The sequence below is a fragment of the Herpailurus yagouaroundi genome, unplaced genomic scaffold (genome assembly GCF_014898765.1).
Source record: "Herpailurus yagouaroundi ecotype Mexico unplaced genomic scaffold, PumYag 196, whole genome shotgun sequence".
Classification (NCBI taxonomy): Eukaryota; Metazoa; Chordata; class Mammalia; order Carnivora; family Felidae; genus Herpailurus; species Herpailurus yagouaroundi.
Genome location: NW_024412427.1, coordinates 8,271,931 through 8,290,226, shown reverse-complemented (window position 1 = coordinate 8,290,226; position 18,296 = coordinate 8,271,931). Strand labels below are relative to the sequence as shown.

The window sequence follows — 18,296 nt, the reverse complement described above, 5'->3', positions numbered from 1 at the left end:
GTGCTGAAGATGCAGTCAGGAAGGCAACCCCTCAACGGGGGGGGGGGGGGGGGCGGGAGGGGGAGGAAAGGCTGCAAGCCCTGGACAGAGCTGTGGCAGGGCACAGAGCATCCAGCAATGCCTTGAGAGCACTGAGCACGAGCCCTAAATTCTGTCTGGGAAGTCACGAAAAGCTCTGATGCTCGACCTGCTTCTCTTGGGGTCCTAAGGGACTCGGATGAGCTAGGGCATAGATGGGAGATGGTTTTCCTGTATGCACACGGGAGCCACGGTGGGGCAGGGGTGCTGCCTGCACAGTGCACAGCCATCTCCTGAAGAGATCCTCTCCAAGATCCCTTTGCATTTTTGGATTAAGCAATGCCCCCTCCCAACTCCAGCCCTGGTTCCACTTGGGAAATGCAAAGCACAGAAGAGGAGACCCCGACGACATTAGGCTCCTATCACCACAATGTGAGTTTACCATAGAACTGTAGACTCACAAATGTCTTACATTTTAATAATAAAAATTTTTGTGAGTGAATAAGTTACACAGGTATATGGTTTAAAAATGTGAAGAGTATAAAGGGCATAATGTGAAAAGATGTCTTCAGCACTGATCCTGTTATCCTTCCTGGAGGCTGCCACTTGGGTGTTCTTTAAGAGAAATTCCACACATAAAGTGCCCCCATCCCCCACAAATAGTTTCATTGTTCTGCGTGCCATTTTCTTTAATAACGTACCTTGGAGATATACACAGAGAACTAGCTCTTTCTTCTTAAAGACCACATGGCAAGTGTGGGTAAGGAACTTATTTAGCGGGGCTTCTCTGGATGGACCTTCAGGTTGTTTCCAACCTTTCATTTATGCAAACAATGCTTCAACGAACACTTTGTTCATCCTTTTTGCACATGGACAAGGAAATTCCTAAGAGCAGGACTGCTGAGTCAAAGGGTGTGTGCATTTTAAATTCTGATAGCTGTTGCTGTTTTATTCATTTTGTTACAGGGATGTACCCTAGTTTGTTTAACCAGTCCCTCCCTCCCCAAGCTCTTCTCCTACCTTCTTTTCAATTTCTAATATTTGCTTTTACAAAATAGTTAACAGTAACATTTCACTTTGGAGGCACCATTCTTCAGTATAATGGTTCACTAGAATTTCTGTGTTGTGAGGGGGGAGGTACACGGGATGTTTTGGCCTCTTTTGGATGGATGTTTATGTTCTACGATTAGGTTATTTCCTATCTTTTGCACCCAGTCTCTTGAGATATTAATGTAAAGCATTAGGCATAATGCCTGGCACATACTGGACATTCAGTACTTGCAAGTTCCTGTAAATCACAATGTTGCAGTGAATTGCCTATGCATGTACATCTTTGTGCACACGTGTGGGCATTAAATTCTTAGAAGCAGAATTGCCGGTCGAAAGGTGCACACATTCAGATTTGCTAACGCTGCCAATTTTGACCTCCGAAAAGCTTGTGCCACCTTACATATCCGTTTCCCCACATACTTGCCAACACTTTATTATCAAGTCACAGATGTTTTAAGGGGGTGGAACAATGCTTGGAGGCTGATTGGTTCAAACCCTTTAGGGAGCAGACAGGGACACTGAGGCCCAGGGAGGGGGAGGGGGTGCCCAAGGTCACCTGTGAGCTGTAGCGCAGTTCAATTAGAATCTCTGGCCTCTCCTAGGGAACTGGGCAGTGTCCTGGGTGGAATGTGTGAGAGTACTGGAGGGGCTCCACGAGGTGAGAAAGGACACAAAGATGGGGCGAAGGGGAAGGGGGTGCACTGAGGTCTGTCTACTCCCCACCCTGCCTTAGGGAAGGCAATATTTTTATTTCATGAAGAAACTTCTGACTCTTTACTACTTCTCTCCACCTCTCCCCCCACCAACGTCTTCTCCCTTGGAAACAGCCTCAGAGATTCTGAAAGGTGCTTTCCTTACTTCTGAGCCCGCTTGTGTGGGAGGAAGCTGAGGACGTGAGGGTACTGATTGAGAGAGCAGGTTGAGACCCAGGAGCTGTTGTGCAAAAAGAATGGCAAATTATATAAGGAGGGAAAGCGGCAGGGTGGGGGCTGGAGGCAGCCATTCATCAGTGCTTCTTAACCCTTTCCTGTTGCAAAAGCAGGCAGCCCCGGACGCTGGGAGGGATGGCTGCAGTGAGAGACATTTTCAAAAATGGTTTGTGCTGAAGGCTTTGAAGGGAGGACAGCACCACTCCCTCCTCGCCCTTTGCAGACAGGCTTTGTACTCTGGGTAAAACTGTCGGAAAAGGTAGAACAGCTCCTAATCTAGGAGATGATTCCTGGGGGAAATCAGGCTGCTTTTCAAGCGTAATTTGAAAAGCCGCTGCCTCCAAACTTCAGTGGTGGCAGGGGGTGGGGGGCCGCAGAGAGGAGAATGCCATTTATAAAGCAATCAACGCTTCGACAGAGTCAGCCATCACTCAGAATTATTTTCCGAAATTTGGCCTCTATTCCGTACTCTGGAGGAAAGGCAGTATGGGCACTTTGCTTCCAATCAAGCCTGACACAGAAGCTGGGGTAAGTCACACAAAGGGAGAGGGGCCCCCGCACTGTTCATCACGGCTGGAGCTGCGGAAAATCATTTCTAGGGCTTCTCAACTCTCCGGCACGAGCTGGAGGAAGCCTCATCAGAGGCTCCATTCATCTCACTTCTTACTTTTAAACTTTAAAGCACATATTTATGTGCCTCAAGTTGCCCATGAACCACGGCACGTCAAACAGTTTGGGGTTGATGGAAGAGGTGCATTTTCTCGTCCTGGGACTTTCGGGAACACAATTTCATCGCCAGTCTCCCTCCCTTCCAATTGCTCCTGGATGCTGCCACGAGATGAATATTCCTAAAATGCTGCTTTCCATACATTACTCACCTGTTCAAAAACCTTCTAAGGCCACTTCTTGATCTCTTACGGCTGGAATCCCTAGGTTGGCCTTCAAGGCCCTTCATAAATGTGGCCTCAGCAGCCACACCTGCTAACACATACCCTCCCAGACCGCCGGGCCATAATGGTCACCTGCCACAGACACGGGGTGGTAGCTGTCACTGGTGCCCACTGCCCACTCCGCATCTCTTCCTGGTAACCAACTGCGGTCCTTCCCTTTAGGGGAAACCACTCCACCCCAGCTCTGCCTCCATTTGGTTTGGGGGAGCTGACCTGAGCATCTGTCTCCAGGCCTGCCATGAGAATGCTGTATACGAGGCAGTGAACTACGGTCCACAGGCAGACTAATGGCTCACGGCTTATTTTGTAAGGATTTTACACATTTAAAAGGTTGTAAAAAAAAAAAAAAATCAAAGAAAATGCCACACAGATCCTATGGCCTGCAAAGCCTAAAATATTCACCATCTGGCTCTGCACAGAGAAAGTTTGCCAAAACCTGCTTGGATGCACAATGCTTGGTTTGGGGTGGGGCAAAGGATGGGCTGAGCCGAGAGGAGCTAAGCCTAGGACTTGAGTTTGGAACTGCCAGGAGGAGGTGCACACACTCCTAGGCTTATTAAAACTCAGAGAAAGAAGCCTGGAACTATTGGCCATCCTGGACACTTGAGAGAGAGAGGCTGCTAGAGAAGGACGGGGAAAACAGAATCAAAATACGGAGCCTGGCTTTGGGATCTGGAGCCAGGAGAGCCCGCTGGTTACGTGAGCCAAGATGTTTCTTTCTGCTCAAGCCAGTCTGAGTTGGGTCTTCCTGTCAGTGGCAATGGAAGGAGTTATGATGAGATAAGCAGATATTGGCAAGTATCCCCGTCTGCCTTCCGGCACGTCACTTTCTGCGTCTGGAATGCCCTTTATCCTCTCTTCCTGCCCAAAGTCTCCTTGTCCCACCAGGGCCTTACCCTCCTCTGCTCGGGTCCTCCTTAGTTCCTGGGTGGTTTATTCTGAGATTTAACCATCTACTTCGTCAGCTGTAATTGTCCAGGGGAGTACGTATCGCATCCTAACAAAGCTGTGAGCGAAAGGGTCGGGTGGACGGAAGGGAAAGGATGCAGTGTCCACGCCCCGGGCACTATGCTAAACTTTTGGAAACATGACAGCACTTACCCTTCCTGCTGCAGCCATTCAAAGAGGCAGAAGCAGTAACTCCGTTTTAGAGATGGGAAAATAAAGGGAAGTGACTCACCCAAGGTCACACAGGCACTAAGAGGTAGAGTCTGAAACCAGCGCCAGCGCTGATGAGCCCCGGGTCATCCATGCTCTTTCTCCAACACGAGTCTCCTGAGGACCACACTCAACCCCTCTGGAGGATCCCTGGATCCATGTCTGTGCTTTCCTGCATCCCCCAGGAGGCGCCCACTGCCTACAGATCAGAGCTCAAAGTCTCCACCTGACACTCGAGGCCTTTCAGGGCCTACCCTTAACTCCAGACAAACCAACACTCAGAAACCCTGAATGAAAGAAAAACCGTCACTGCACCAGCCGGGTTTCACAGGGGGCAACGATCGCTTTGAGAAGCCCACGTAGACAAGGACTGGAATGAGTCAGCTGGACGGGTTCAAATTAAAGTTGCTTGGGTAGAATAATAACCGGAGAGGCACTCTAATAAGGTTTTGTTTTGTCTTTTTTTAATCAAGTGCAACAATCTGCCTGCAGGAATATGAAAGCAACTCAGGATGTCTTTACTCTTTGAGGGGGAGATGGGTTTTGGAACACCATGGCAAGTCCTCCCACGCGGATTATCTCCGGGACAGCCTCCCGAGAGCCCACGTTTTATCACGGCACAGGACGTGTGTGCATGTTCCCCCCGCCCCTCTTGGCACACCATTATGGCGTGCCCTGCCCAGGCGCCCTGGGAAGGCAGGCTACTTTAATCGCACTGGAAGCCTGGAAATACACGACAAGTCACACCACCTCTCTGACCTGTTTTCTCATTTGTCAGGACCTAGAGATTGAATTAGCCTCTCACTTTGCGTCCCCGGTGGAATTAGGAACAATGCTGTGAATCTTTTTACAGTACTCTTAATTAGAGGGCATTCCCCCCCACCCTTCCCAAAGGAAATCATCCCAGAATTTTAAAGTGGAATAGAGTTAAGCGATTCTCTCTCTCTCTCTCTCTCTCTCTCTCTCAGGGGTTCTTCACTTGGGATCCCCACGGGGTCATAGGTGAAGTCTCTAGAATTAGACCTAGAATTTGTGAGGTCAGCTAGGCGGACCCTGTAAGCAATGAGATGGTGCCTGACTGGTCTTGGAGGACGCAGTGCCTGGGAGTGATGGGGGAAGAGTAGGTCCTGTCATCAGATTCCCCCTGGAGGGACCCAGAATCCCCCAAATTAAGCTCTCTCTCTCTGGTCCATTCTCTCCACTCTGCAGGCGGGATTGCTGAGGCCCAAAGAGAGAGAGGGCCCCTGATGACTCAGACCAGAAGTCAGGCTGCCGCCACCTAGACCCAAGCTGGACATCCTTTGCCCTTGCAGAGAAAGACCCTAAAAAGAAATGAGGGGCCTTTCCAGACTGGTTGGGAGCCCTTGCTCCAATATGTCTCCATGCCAACTGCCTTCTGGGTTTTATAGATCTTGGGGATTATCTGCATCACTGGAGAAGTTATCTAGATGGTGCCTCACCATGCATCTGGTAAGGATGCATTCATCATTTGTAGGATCCTTCAGCACATTTGTGTGTGTGTGTGTGTGTGTGTGTGTGTGTGTGTGTCTGTCTGTGGCTGTGCACCTAAATTTACATAATCTGTGTTTTAAATCCCTCAGCTAAAAAAAAAAATTGAGTATTTATCCTGCCTTTCTACATAAACTCCCTCAAGGTCACTGCATGGTTGATGAAGGGAAGGTTCCCTTTACACAAGTACTCTAGCTAAAAGCAAGCTCGTGTGGTGGGACTGAACAACACTACTGTGCATTCCCTAACGAGTGAGTGGATCCAGGCGAGGATCACCAGTGACTGCCAATCTCATAAGAGATCAGATATTATACACCTCCTGATGGAAGTAAATAATCCCACTTATGGAGGAGTGTTGCCAAAAACAAAAATGAAAACAATCAAACCGGATCACGCCTCCTGTTCTGCCTTCCCATTTACAGGAAATACAGGTGACAGGAGAAGCCTGTGAAATGACCCCCACGGGGATGTAATCAGTAAATCCAGACTGTGGGAAATGCTGTAGGATAAATGACCTTATTTCCTCAACAGAAACTTAGCGGGAAAAGAAAAGAGAGGTGGAGAGGGGATCTATAAAAGGGATTTATGAAGGGACATACAGATAACAGGAATGTATATACCTTATTTGGATCCTGATTCAACGCACTGGGGAAATGTAAACATCTAATTGCATACAACATGAAAGGGTCACTGTTGATTCGTTTAGGTGTGATGATGCTATTGGGGTTTATGTTTTAAAAAAAAGTTTGGGGGTGCCTAACTGGCTCAGACAGTTAAGCATCCGACTCTTGATTTCAGCTCAGGTCATGATCTCAGGGTTGGTGAGTTTGTGTCCGGCGTCGGGCTCTGTCCACTGACAGTGTAGACCCTGCTTGGTTGGGATCCTTTCTCTCTCCCCATCTCACTGCCCCTCCCCTGCTTACACTCTGTCTCTGTCTCAAAAATAACTTAAAAAAAAAAAAAAAAAGTTTGGATAGGACATCTGAGATGTGCTTCAAAATACTCCAGGGACTGGATGGGCTGGGGAGGTAAATGGGTGAGGGTAGCAATGAAAGAAGGCTGGCTGTGTGCTGGTGACTGGTCCAACAGGGTTATGGGTACACAGGGCTTGCTGTATACTATTATCCATAATAAACAGTAAAAAATAATCAATCTCTTCTTGAACAGGTATCCAAAAAATTGTCAAGAGTGTTTGTCTTTGGGGCGCCTGGGTGGCGCAGTCGGTTGAGCGTCCGACTTCAGCCAGGTCACGATCTCGCGATCCGTGAGTTCGAGCCCCACGTCAGGCTCTGGGCTGATGGCTCAGAGCCTGGAGCCTGTTTCCGATTGTGTGTCTCCCTCTCTCTCTGCCCCTCCCCCGTTCATGCTCTGTCTCTCTCTGTCCCAAAAATAAATAAACGTTGGAAAAAAAAAAAAAAAGAGTGTTTGTCTTTGGAGAGGGAAACCAGATGTCTGGCAAATAAGGAGGGGAGACTGACTTTTCACTGTTTCTGTTTTGTGCTGCTTGGATTTTATACCAGGGCTCTGGTATAAACCATTTAAGAAATGGTCTTAAATACCATTTAAGAACTTAAACGCATTTCTTAAAAATCACCCAATTTAAATAACAAACTTTAAAGTGAGCTCTTGATCATACTGTTCGTCCAAGAGGTGCCTTTATTCCATTTTCTTCCAAATAACAGGTTAGGTACAATGAGCTGGCTCCAGCTCATTGTTTGAGGAGAGGACGTGCACGTGTCTGTGATGCAGGGCTGTGCTCTGAAGAGTCTTGGATGCGTGGTACTTCCACATGGTCGTCAGATGCCCGGGGGACACACTCGGTGCGCAGCAGAGTCCCTCCCCGCCACCTGTCCTGAGGCTCTCCGATGTGGGAGGATGTGGCGGGGACGGCCCAGGAGGCAGCTGGGGCCTTGGAGATGGTAAGCGAAGGAGTTAAGCCCTTAGAGCTGCCAGACAATGTCATTTGAAAACACCAGGTATGTATGAAATATAAATAACAGTCAGCTACTTTCCTTCAATCCAATTTCTAAGCAGTTGTGTGATCGATCAATTTATAAATCGATCGGCTGTCTAATCCACCTTCGGAGTCTTCTCTGCTGCCGTGCCACCGCCTCGGGCCAGGGTGGGGTCGGCCCCGCATGTGGGGACAGGGGATGCTGTTGTATCCAGGTGTATGTGTGTGGGGTCACTGAAGCTCCTGGAGCAGGCGGAGCACATTGGCCGCATAGGGGTTGCCCTGTCCTGTGGTCCCCCGCAGCTGCACAGGGTGGAGGCTGGGGTGGGGAGGTGTGAACTGCTCCGGGCAGTAAAGTTCGTTCAGGAGAAACCAGGTGGAGTCCGGGTCCACCTTCATCAGGTGGAGGAAAACTCTGTGGAGAGACAGAAGGGATGGTGGGCTGAGGTCACGAGGGAGGGGAGAGAAGGGACAGAGGCCGGTGTTCTACGGAAGAGGCTGCTTATTGGGCTATTTGAGATGAAACTGGTAATAACATCAAATCCCTTCGAATAGCACAGCAACCCACTTTAGTTCATAAGACAGGGCCATTAGGATGGTCCCAAAGCGTATAGTTTCATACCATTGACACAGAGAAGTAATTAGTCTGAGCAGAACAATATTGACATCAAACAAGCTCTTGGCAAAGAATTCAGTTAAGTTCTGGGGTGTCAAGCAGACGTTTTCAAAGAAAACTGACAGGGCCCACCCCTCATTTCAGGCTCACAGGGCAAGCCCACACTCCTGAGTCTCCGGGTCCTCATCCTTGGCCCCCCAGCTTGCTGCTGAACTAGGTAGCTGGCCTCTTCTGGCCACCAAGAGCCAAGGATTCTTGGTAGTCTGGACATGTTCATAAAGGGATCAGACCCAGTTATTTGCCTGAGGCAGGAACGGACAGAGCCAGGCCAGTCTAGAGGCAGAGCACTGGTGTCCTCCACATGACAGGGACAGAGCTGAAGGAGCCAGGGCCACCTAACACCCTATGCCCACGAAGGGTGAGGCTTTTCAACTTGGGCTGAACTCTGGGGCCACACCCTTGCCTCTTATCTCCTCATATCCCATTTCTGAATGATCAACCATGTGCCCAGGGCCACCGCACTGGGCAGTCCAAGTATAAATTTCATCCCCCTGGCTGACGCAGTGGTTCAGGTCCTGGCTTTTCAACCTCAGGGAGGAGAAGGTCCTCCTCAGTTGGGCAGCTCCGTTAGCCATCCTCCCCATCTCAGTCCACAGAGCACATGCTCAGAGAAGATGACCTTCCTGGACCATTCTGTTTAGGTGGCTGCCCCCTCCTTTTCTCTTTCAGGACACCCTTCCCAGCACTCACTGTCCATCTTCCTTCCTCACAATACAGCCCCTGAGGGCAACGACCATGTCTCTTGGGTTCACCTCTGTACCCTGGGCACCTGGGATGGCACATGGTAAGCTCTCAACAAGTACTTCACCCGACAGGTTCTTGTATTTAGCTAAGTGGTCTATTACACTGCACACTAATGACTTAAGATGACAGATCTCTCTGGAAAATTACATTCTATAAAAGGATCTAAAGGAGGGGCCAGCTGCTCACCACCAAGGAAGGACTAGGGAACATTACCAATAGGATTCATGTTATCGTAGGCACCACTGCTATGTGGCCGTGGGAGATTTTTCAACTTGTCTTGCTCTCAGTCTCTAAAAATGCCTTGTTTCTAAAAATTGGGGATGTACTTCACTCAGGGTTTTGCTGAGGTTTAAATGAGAAGACACAGATCCAGACCTACACAGCGTTTAGCCCATGCGATCCCTATCTACCCAGTCATAGGGTAGATAGTATCTATTTGATGGATCACATTTTATTCTTGATGCCCATCCCTAGGAGCCTTTCCCATACTGGTGGGCATCAAACGGGAACTTAAGTGGAGCTAAATCCTGTTTTTAATTTTGTTAATCTGAAAAACCGTGCCCTCAGGGGATCTGGCTTTTACTTTGGGGAAGCCAGTCTTGCTTTCTTCCTTGGGTTTAATAGACACCTGCGAAGGAGGCAAGGTAGGCAGGTGGGAGGGGACCCTTTGAACATGTTTTTGGCCTGGTCTGTGCCTAGACAATTTAAGTTTCCTTTACTTAGGATAATCTTGTGCTTATAATCTCAGCAGTGGTTGCTGGAGAAGTGGTTAGAATATTCCAATTCACTGTTTCCACTTCTCCGCAGAAAGGAGATGGGGCCTGCGTGGGAGACAATTTTTGTTTAAAAACAAAAATATCTTTGATAATTAGAGTGGCAAGGGAAATTATGAAAAAACACACCAAAAATGGGAAGCTGATTTCTATTTACACGTGACACAGTTGACAGGTTTCCCTGGTGCCAAAGACTGTCAGAATGCAAATGGTTTTGTGTGATTTTTTTTCTCCTTCTAGGACTAGAACAATTTCTCAAGCTACAGCATGGCACACGAAGGAGTATTCTGATCCGGGCAGTACCCAGCGAAGTGGTGCCCCAGCCCAGCCCACGTCAGTCAGAGCTCGGCTCTGACTTACATGGCATGAAAGCGTTGCAATGTTCTTTTTGAGTCCTTTTTTTTTTTTTCCCAACGTTTTTTTATTATTTATTTTTGGCACAGAGAGAGACAGAGCATGAACGGGGGAGGGGCAGAGAGAGAGGGAGACACAGAATCGGAAACAGGCTCCAGGCTCCGAGCCATCAGCCCAGAGCCTGACGCGGGGCTCAAACTCACGGACTGCGAGATCGTGACCTGGCTGAAGTCGGACGCTTAACCGACTGCGCCACCCAGGCGCCCCTTTTGAGTCCTTTTTAACATGCTAAATGTGCATGTTGTATTCTCTGGCAGGAAAGGAAAAGGAAAGAAGCCACTCTCTTTGCCCTGTGCACCTTTTTTTTTTTTTTTTTTAAAGTTTATTTATTTATTTGGAGAGAGAGAGAGAAAGAGAATGAGTGGGGCAGGGGCAGAGACAGAGATGGGGACAGAGGATCCGAAGTGGGTTCTGCATTGACAGCAGGGAGCCTGACACGGGGCTCGAACTCACAAACCATGAGATCGTGACCTGAGCCAAAGTCAGATGCTTAACCCAACCCTGTGAGAACTCGTAAATAAGATACTAACAGGGAGGCAAAGAAAACGTGCATACGAAGTTCACTTTCTATTACTGAGTAAAAGCCAAATTCTTGGGAGAATTATTTGGAGTCTCTTTCCTTAGCTATTAAATGGGTGGACTCCCCAGAATGGCAGGCAGCAATGCAAGTGCCCTCTCCTGCCTCTGCGGCTTGGAGCAAGTTAGTTTCCTCTTTCTCCAAAGGAAGATGATCACAGCCCCCACCCCCACCCTCCTCACAGGTTTGTTTCGAGGCTCTAAGGGAGATGAGGGGCAGGAAAACACTTTGAAGTATACAATGAAAACACTGTTCCTTCCAGAGAGTATGCGTGTGTCTAAGGAATAATTATCACTACCAACCTTAGCAGCACCGCCACACCACAGAACCTTCTCAGACACCCTGAAAAGGGCAAAACATTTGTCTTTTGTTTCACTCATAATTTCCTTCCTACTGACTTGGTGGGGGTCCCAGTTCTCAGCCGATGGTGTTCTAATTTTGCCCGTTATTTTCAGGAAGAAGCGAATGCAATGTTCTTTGCCCTCTGTGCGCCTGAGGTTGGGAGTGAATACCACGCTGTGCAACCAGGTGCTGGCAGGTGTAGCTGTGCGCTTGCTCGGCCAAAGACATGCAGCCTGCTGAACTCTAAACACCGACACACATTCTGAACCTGGACCTTGTTCACTTTAAGGCCCTGGGAGCCGAGCGGAGATCCAGCAGGTCTTGTCTGAGAGCTCAGTGGCCCAGCTTTGCTCCAACTCTGGTACCACCTTGTCCTGGGGCTGGTTCCTGCCCATCCTGAGCTGGGGACAGGGGCTCCCAGAAAGTGAAGAGCCCAAAGCTGAAGACCATAAAAGCCCTTGTGCGTCATCCAAAGCCAGAAGACAAAGACAGGACCTCTGCTTTGACGAGATTGGGGCAACTGCCCGGAAAATGTTCCTAATACATCGTGAGACGTGGCAGAGATGGCTGTTGAACATGCCAAATGGCCAGCTCCACGTTTTCTCAAACCCAAAGAGAAACACTTAAAAAAAAATATATGTACACCATTTAAGTCCTGAACAAAAATTTCCTTCTCCTTCCCCTAGGCCCAAATCAGTGGCTCCAGGGAGCACAGTTATCAAGAGATTATCTGGTCCCCAGAGTTTCGGGAGGCACTCAGCTGTGCCTCATGCCTCCGAGTGTCCTGAGGCGAGTGATTATCTCTCAATAACCTGTAGGGCCGTGTAGCTTAAATGATAACTTGACTTTAAAAAATTTAGAACTTGCCGTTAGGCAGTTTCTAAGCAACCTCTGTTTCCATGGCAAAGAAGCCTGGTGTTTATACTGATTTTTCACTTAAAATGCGGTTTTATTGAATTTCGCTTCATGCAGGCAGCCATTTCCCCGCACTCCAGCCCTATCTACAATTGACGGGCATCAGCAAGTACCTAATAAACTCCAGACACCAAAACCCACAGAAGCGGCTCATTCCTTTATGATCAATAGCGGACCGCTCCCGGTGACAAAGCAGGGGGCGAGGTGGCCTGGGGACATAAGCAATGTGCTACCAGAATCTGGTCAGCAGGGGCTGGGGACCATCTCCTTGTGGTTTGCCAAATGTTTCCCAGCACCTGCTCCAGCCCAGGCGCCGGGCTGGGTGCTTGGGATACAATGATAGATGGACAAAGGCTCTGGCCTCAGGGCTCCCCATGTGGGTGGGGAGAACGGACTAATCACAGAGGCCCATAGTGTACTGTGGAGAGGACCACACGAGGCGTCCCATGTGGGGTGGGGCTGGGGAAGGACTCGAGGAGGGCACGGCAAGCTGCTTCTCGGAGTAACATCGGTTCTATGGCCCCTTCCAGCCCCAGCAGTCCACAGTGGTCCTCAAGCATGGGCAACGGGTCAGTGGCAAAACCCCAAAGAAAGCCTTCTGCTGCGGATGCAAACATTACAGGGTGTACCCTCGGTCTAGACGACGTCTGCTCTAAAGACGCTCTAGAAAACCGCCAGCCAATCGAGGCCCAGTAGAGCTAAATAAACCGTAACTGAAATGCAGAGCTTCCAGCCCTCCTGGGTGACAGGCTATTCTTTCTCTGTCAATTACTTGCTTGAGGGATCTGCTGCTCCTTGTCTCCTTCTGGATTTATAAAATGCTCTCATGAGCTGTCTGCATAAGTGCCAGTGGTAAAGAACTTGTGGCTTTGTGATCTGTTTATTTATTTATTTTGGGCTTCTAAAGAAGTTATTCAGGGATGTCTCCTTAGGAACATGATACAGGCTGTCACTACACAGCCATGACTAAATGCAATCAGAAAATAAACTCACTCGTCGGAAAGTGGGCACACCCACAAAGTTATTCTAGCTTCCCTGCTATTCCCTCGCTGGCAGAACCTCCACACTCTTTTCTTCTCTGGCCATCTCTTCTCCCACGACTCAGTACATGCTGATGCTACAAATGAGGCTGTGTGTGTTTCCTTTTAAACAAATGGATGCTCAGGGTGTCGACGTGTCCTAGCCAGCAAGCAGTGGGGTGATGTTTCTATCTCGGTAATTTACTCTAATGGGTCTCGGTTCATTGGTTAACCAGTATTTCAAGCCTGTCCTTTCTTGCTATTCAATTTAGCTATCTTCTCCTGCGAGGAGGTCGTTTTTTGTTTCTAAATGTTGGAAATGGAGGATTATGACTTGGAGCAACGATTTACTCTCCAAATAAATACTACCAATTACCTTTGCAGCTATATGTACTCGTTAGACTTAACTATACTTACCTGTTCAAAACCATTCATCTATCGATCTAACTCCATCTCGCATCCTCACACAGAGACCGATAATAAAAATATTTAAATGCAATGGGGACGGGATTTAAAACCATAAACACCAGTAGAAGCTTACAGTGCTAATCGTACCCCTAAAGTACCACAAGACAAAGTATCATAAATGCAGTGGAATGACTCCATTGCTTTGTGCATATTTAAAAAGATATGGCACTGAGAGGACCAATCTGTTACAGACAATTCAAAAATAAGCCAGAACCTAGAAGGGTTTAAATCCCACTGGGGCAGGATTTAAAAGCAGCCCCTTCCATCTGGCTGCCTCTCCTGCCTCCAGGCCCCCTGCAGGCCTGGATCCCCCTGGCTACGAAGCCGAAGCCGCTGCTAGGTGCGCAGATTTCAAAGCGGCCCCGTGCCAGAGCGCCAAGGGGGCTGACTCAGGCCACATGCGGTGTTCCCTGCTCCTCAGCACTCCCCCTCCACCCCCCACCACAAAGGTGCAAACCCTGAAAGATAAAGCTATCTTGTAGCAGCCTACCTATTTTGTCCCCCCCACCCCCTTCCCCCCGCCCAGACTGTTTTCCTGGAACCTACGCTTTGGCGCTAAGCCAGCAGGCTCTGCTGATGGATGCGGGGAAGAAACAGCTCTAGGAAGTATACTTGTGTATTCACTGCAAGGGCGTTAGAGATATTAGTCACAACAGTACTCAGGGTTCTTCTAAGATGACCCATGGAGAAATTTTCTTAGGGTTCAGGACCAAGGAGAGCTGTGCTTTTTCTACAAAGCCCTCTTCTCCCTCTTTTCTTATTTCAGGGATGCCTGGAAGTTGCACAACATATACATTGCCCTCTTGCTGTCTGTTAGGGACAGGAGAGTCACATTTAAGGCTCATCTCCAGCAAGGGTGCTGAGCTCTAGGTGTGCGCTTTCTATGTTAACCTCGGCCCCGGCGTCACCTTGGGTTTTTCCTTTTATTATTTTTTGTTGTCGTTGCATACACTTAATTGATAAGATAGCCTAGGTCTTTTTTGGAATCAGGAAGAAGTTTAAATAATGCTAACAACCACTACTTACTTTTTCCCATGAGCTGGTATTCTCTGCTAAAAAATATAATATGCACGAGTTTACTGAATCCTGGCAATAATGTGACCGGGTGGAAGGTAACAGATATGCCTGCTCGAGTCTCGTAGGTTGAGGGAGCAGAGGCTCGGAGAAGTAAAGTGACTCGTCCACGGTGCCACTGCTACCGAGCAGCAACGTGAGGCTCCCTCTAACTCGGCATTCACCTTTGCAATCTTTCAACTTTCAACACGGTACACTTGGCTCGTTAATAAAAAAAAATCTTGTGAATAAACACACATATAATAAGATAACCAAGGCCATCTTCCTGGCTACTTTACTCAAGACTGAGATCATGACATTCACGCCAGCCTCTTATGTGCTCGGGACAGACCACGGACGCTGCAAAGTGAGGAAATGGCTACCCTCCGGTTTGCCAGGCAGTCTGATATGTGAAATCTACTCTGTGCAGGTGATCCTGGCTCCCAACCCAGTAGGATTGGCGTGCACACGCGCAGGCACATCCCATACTTGCCTTTCCCACCGGGTTGTAAAATGGTTGACCCTGGTAAATTATCAATCACATGACAACACCAAGGAAGCAGGGAAAGGATTCGCAGCACTTGATTTAAGTAGCACGGAGGTCCCCACCTTCAGATCTGAAACCCAGCAACCCACTTTGTTTATAATCTGCATGGCAGATGTCTCTTATCTTTGACACCAGGAAATCATGCCTATATATGCACAGTGAACAGCTTCAGATCTGAGTGTATTTTTAGAACAATGAGCCTGGAAAAGAAACGCAGCAATGCCTGTCAAAAGATGGATAATAGGAAAGCTAACAACTTGGGTCTGGATTTGTCAACTATTAATCAAGTGTCAAAAGAAAAAATATCAGGAATGCCCTCATTTCCATGCTGGGTGCAACCCAAGGGGACAACAGCTCTGCAGCCCAAGCTCAAACAAACTGCCCACAACATTTAAGGGGATGAGCTGCTAATTTCAAGCTCAGCTCAACTAACGGATCACCTCGGTGGCTCCTGATCTGTTCAAATATAATAGGCCCAAGTGTGGGTAAAGAGAGGAGCTGGGCTCTGACGGGGATGAAATGAACGAGCCTGTGCTAGTCTGTGTTCGTCCAGGGTTTGAAGGCACCGGCTGGTTCTTTGATGGGCTGGGATCCTACTGCTAGAAAGAAAGCAGGGAAGTCAGCCAGTAAATGAACCTTGAAACCTGGTCCTGACTTCTCACACAGAGGGTGGTAGGGGGACGTGGCACAATTAACATGAAAAGATCATTCTGGGGTGAAAAACTCTCTTCAGAGTTCAGTAAAGATGAAGCAGACTTATAAGAAACGCCATGCCCAAATGTACAGGAACTCATGTAAAGCATCATACATCTAATGTATTTATATATATCCCACATAGGTGTGTATATACACGAGTATACCTCCAGAACACAAGCCCTGTGAAAGCAGAGGCCTCCTCTCTCATGCTCTCCTCTATTATCAGTGCCTAGAACACTGCCTGGCACGCAACAGATCCTCAGCTGGTCAGTGGAATGACTGAACTGGCTTGAGTGGTCTCCCTCACGTATAAATGTAACTCGTGTGCACAATGACTCCGGGAGGAAGGTGTTATCACCACCCTTAGTTTACAGGGGAGGGAAATGAGGCACAAGGAAACGAAGTCATTTGCTCAAAGTCACAGAGTCAGTAAGATCTGAACCTACGTTTGTCCACCTCCAAGGCTGGTGCCCCATGCCCTTATATACAATGGCTATGCAGAGGAAGCTGGGAGGGGACCCCCACCCACAGTACCCCCTCCCCGACCACCACCACACCGAGGACCACAGCATTCAGTTCCTGTACAATCAGAGGGTGCACCCGCCAGTCACTACCTGCCAGCCCCCTGCATCCCCACCTGGGTCCTGCGCTTGGCAGGCAGAGGCAGGACTGGGGGTGGAGACCAAGTGGCCTAAAAGCTCTGTTCTTCATCTTTTTCAGAACAGGTATTGTTCCTTTTAGCCCCAGGGTGGAAGGCTTATTGGATGATTTGAGTCCTCCCCGCAAAAGACAGGGAGCCTCAGAGGACGCTCAGAGAGAAGCCCAAAGAGTGTGGTTTTAACGGAGTTGAGTTGAATCAGGCTGACAGCATGTACAGGCTTTAAGGAAAAACACAGAAATTTGGGGTATGTGCTCTCATCTCAGATTCCTTTCATGTATGGGAAGGAAAAGCTCCATGGTCAGGGAGGCACAGAACTGTGGAGGCCCACTGCATGCTGGGAGAGATCTCAGAGGCTTCTGGGGCTACTCGAGAATTTAAATCAGTTGAGTCTGCCTCTGCCATGGTGGAGGCGGGGGCATGGCTGACACAGACCTGTTATCTGTAATCTAACACTTACCCTCAGGGACACTGCCCTGTTTACAACTGTGGGTAGGCTGACCCCTTCTCCGACACCCCAAATAGGATTTGCTCACTTGTAGTTACCCATTGAAGTTATTTAACCAAATGGACTGGGGGGAGCTGGCATTTCTCTTGCATAGCCAGTTAACAGTGACACCTAGTGGTAATATACAGTGAGGTTCTACCGTACCCCTACCCCCGCCCCTCCCCCAAGTTGCAAGATTTATGCCCCTCCTTACAAGGCACATTCGCTAGATAAAAGCATTAAACTGGAATGGCGTTTCTGTTCTTAGCATTTACAGCCTTGGTTATATCAACCACCCCCTGATCAATTTCCATTTCTAGAGTTTACAGCCTGGATGTAAAAGCCTGCCACAAAGGCTCTATTTAATATGACAAATTAAAAAAGCAAACACAGGCTTGGTCATCCTTTGGAGCCAGGAAAAGCAAACAGGAGGGAGGAAAAAGCCAACCGTAATGCACACAAAGAGGAACTTTCACGGAACTGCTGAGTTTGTCTCCATGCCAACGCTAGGGAGGCCGCCCCTCAGAGGCCCCAGCCCCGACCCGATGGACTCACAGACATGTGAAGGGGAACAGAGAAGGATGCCCCAAAATGTGCCACTTTGGTGTGTGAACTGACTTGAGATCGAAGGGAATCAAGACCCAGCAGATTCAAGAAAAACTTTTACTTCTCCATTAACTACCTAAAAAAATTTGAATAGGGAGCCTGACCCAGAAAAAGAACTATTACCAGAGATAACTTTTCATAAGAATAACCTAGGTGTATGGCAGGGCAAACATCTAATTACCAAACACCTGATCTTAGGTCCTGTGGATCACCCTGCTCCCTCCCCTTGTGAAGCCCCGGCCCCTAGACCATTCCTCAGGATGGCAAGGAAGCCTCAACTGCCCCATGTGACCCTGGGTCTCATATTTTTATAAGGCTCCCTTATATATGAAATTAAAAAAAAAAAGTGTTTATCTCCCACTAATCTGTCCTGTATCAATTATCAGACCAGCCAAAGAACCTAGAAGGGTACAGCAGAAGGAAAATTCTTATCCCCCCTAACACAGCTGCTCACCTACCTCCTTTCAGAGCAGCCACCGGCCCTCACTTGTTTCCTCACCAGCCGTGTCAGACAGAGGGGCCACTTCCAAATGAAGCTGGTCATCCACCCCGCGTCGGAAACTCACCAGCTCCAAGGAAGCCGGGGCATTGGGGCATCTGTGGACAGCTCTGGTTTTTACTGCGTTTCTGTTACCCTCTGGCTATAGGGTTTCCCCTTGGGCCCTGGCAACAAACACAACAGCCTTCCCTTCTCCCATGAGTGGGCGGCGGGTGTCAGTGCTCGCTGTGTGGGGAATACAGAGGGGCAGGAGT

The 18,296-nt window shown here is 48.6% G+C and overlaps 1 protein-coding gene across 1 annotated transcript in view; it reads right to left on the bottom strand.

Moving 5' to 3' along the window:
• Positions 1-7,247: 7,247 nt before the first annotated feature.
• TTI1 (TELO2 interacting protein 1) overlaps positions 7,248-18,296 on the bottom strand; it is a 45,718-nt gene continuing 34,669 nt past the window's right edge. The window contains exon 8 of the mRNA XM_040447084.1: positions 7,248-7,983. Coding sequence (XP_040303018.1) covers positions 7,800-7,983 — 184 coding nt within the window. The 3' untranslated portion in view covers positions 7,248-7,799. The remainder of the gene's footprint in view (positions 7,984-18,296) is intronic.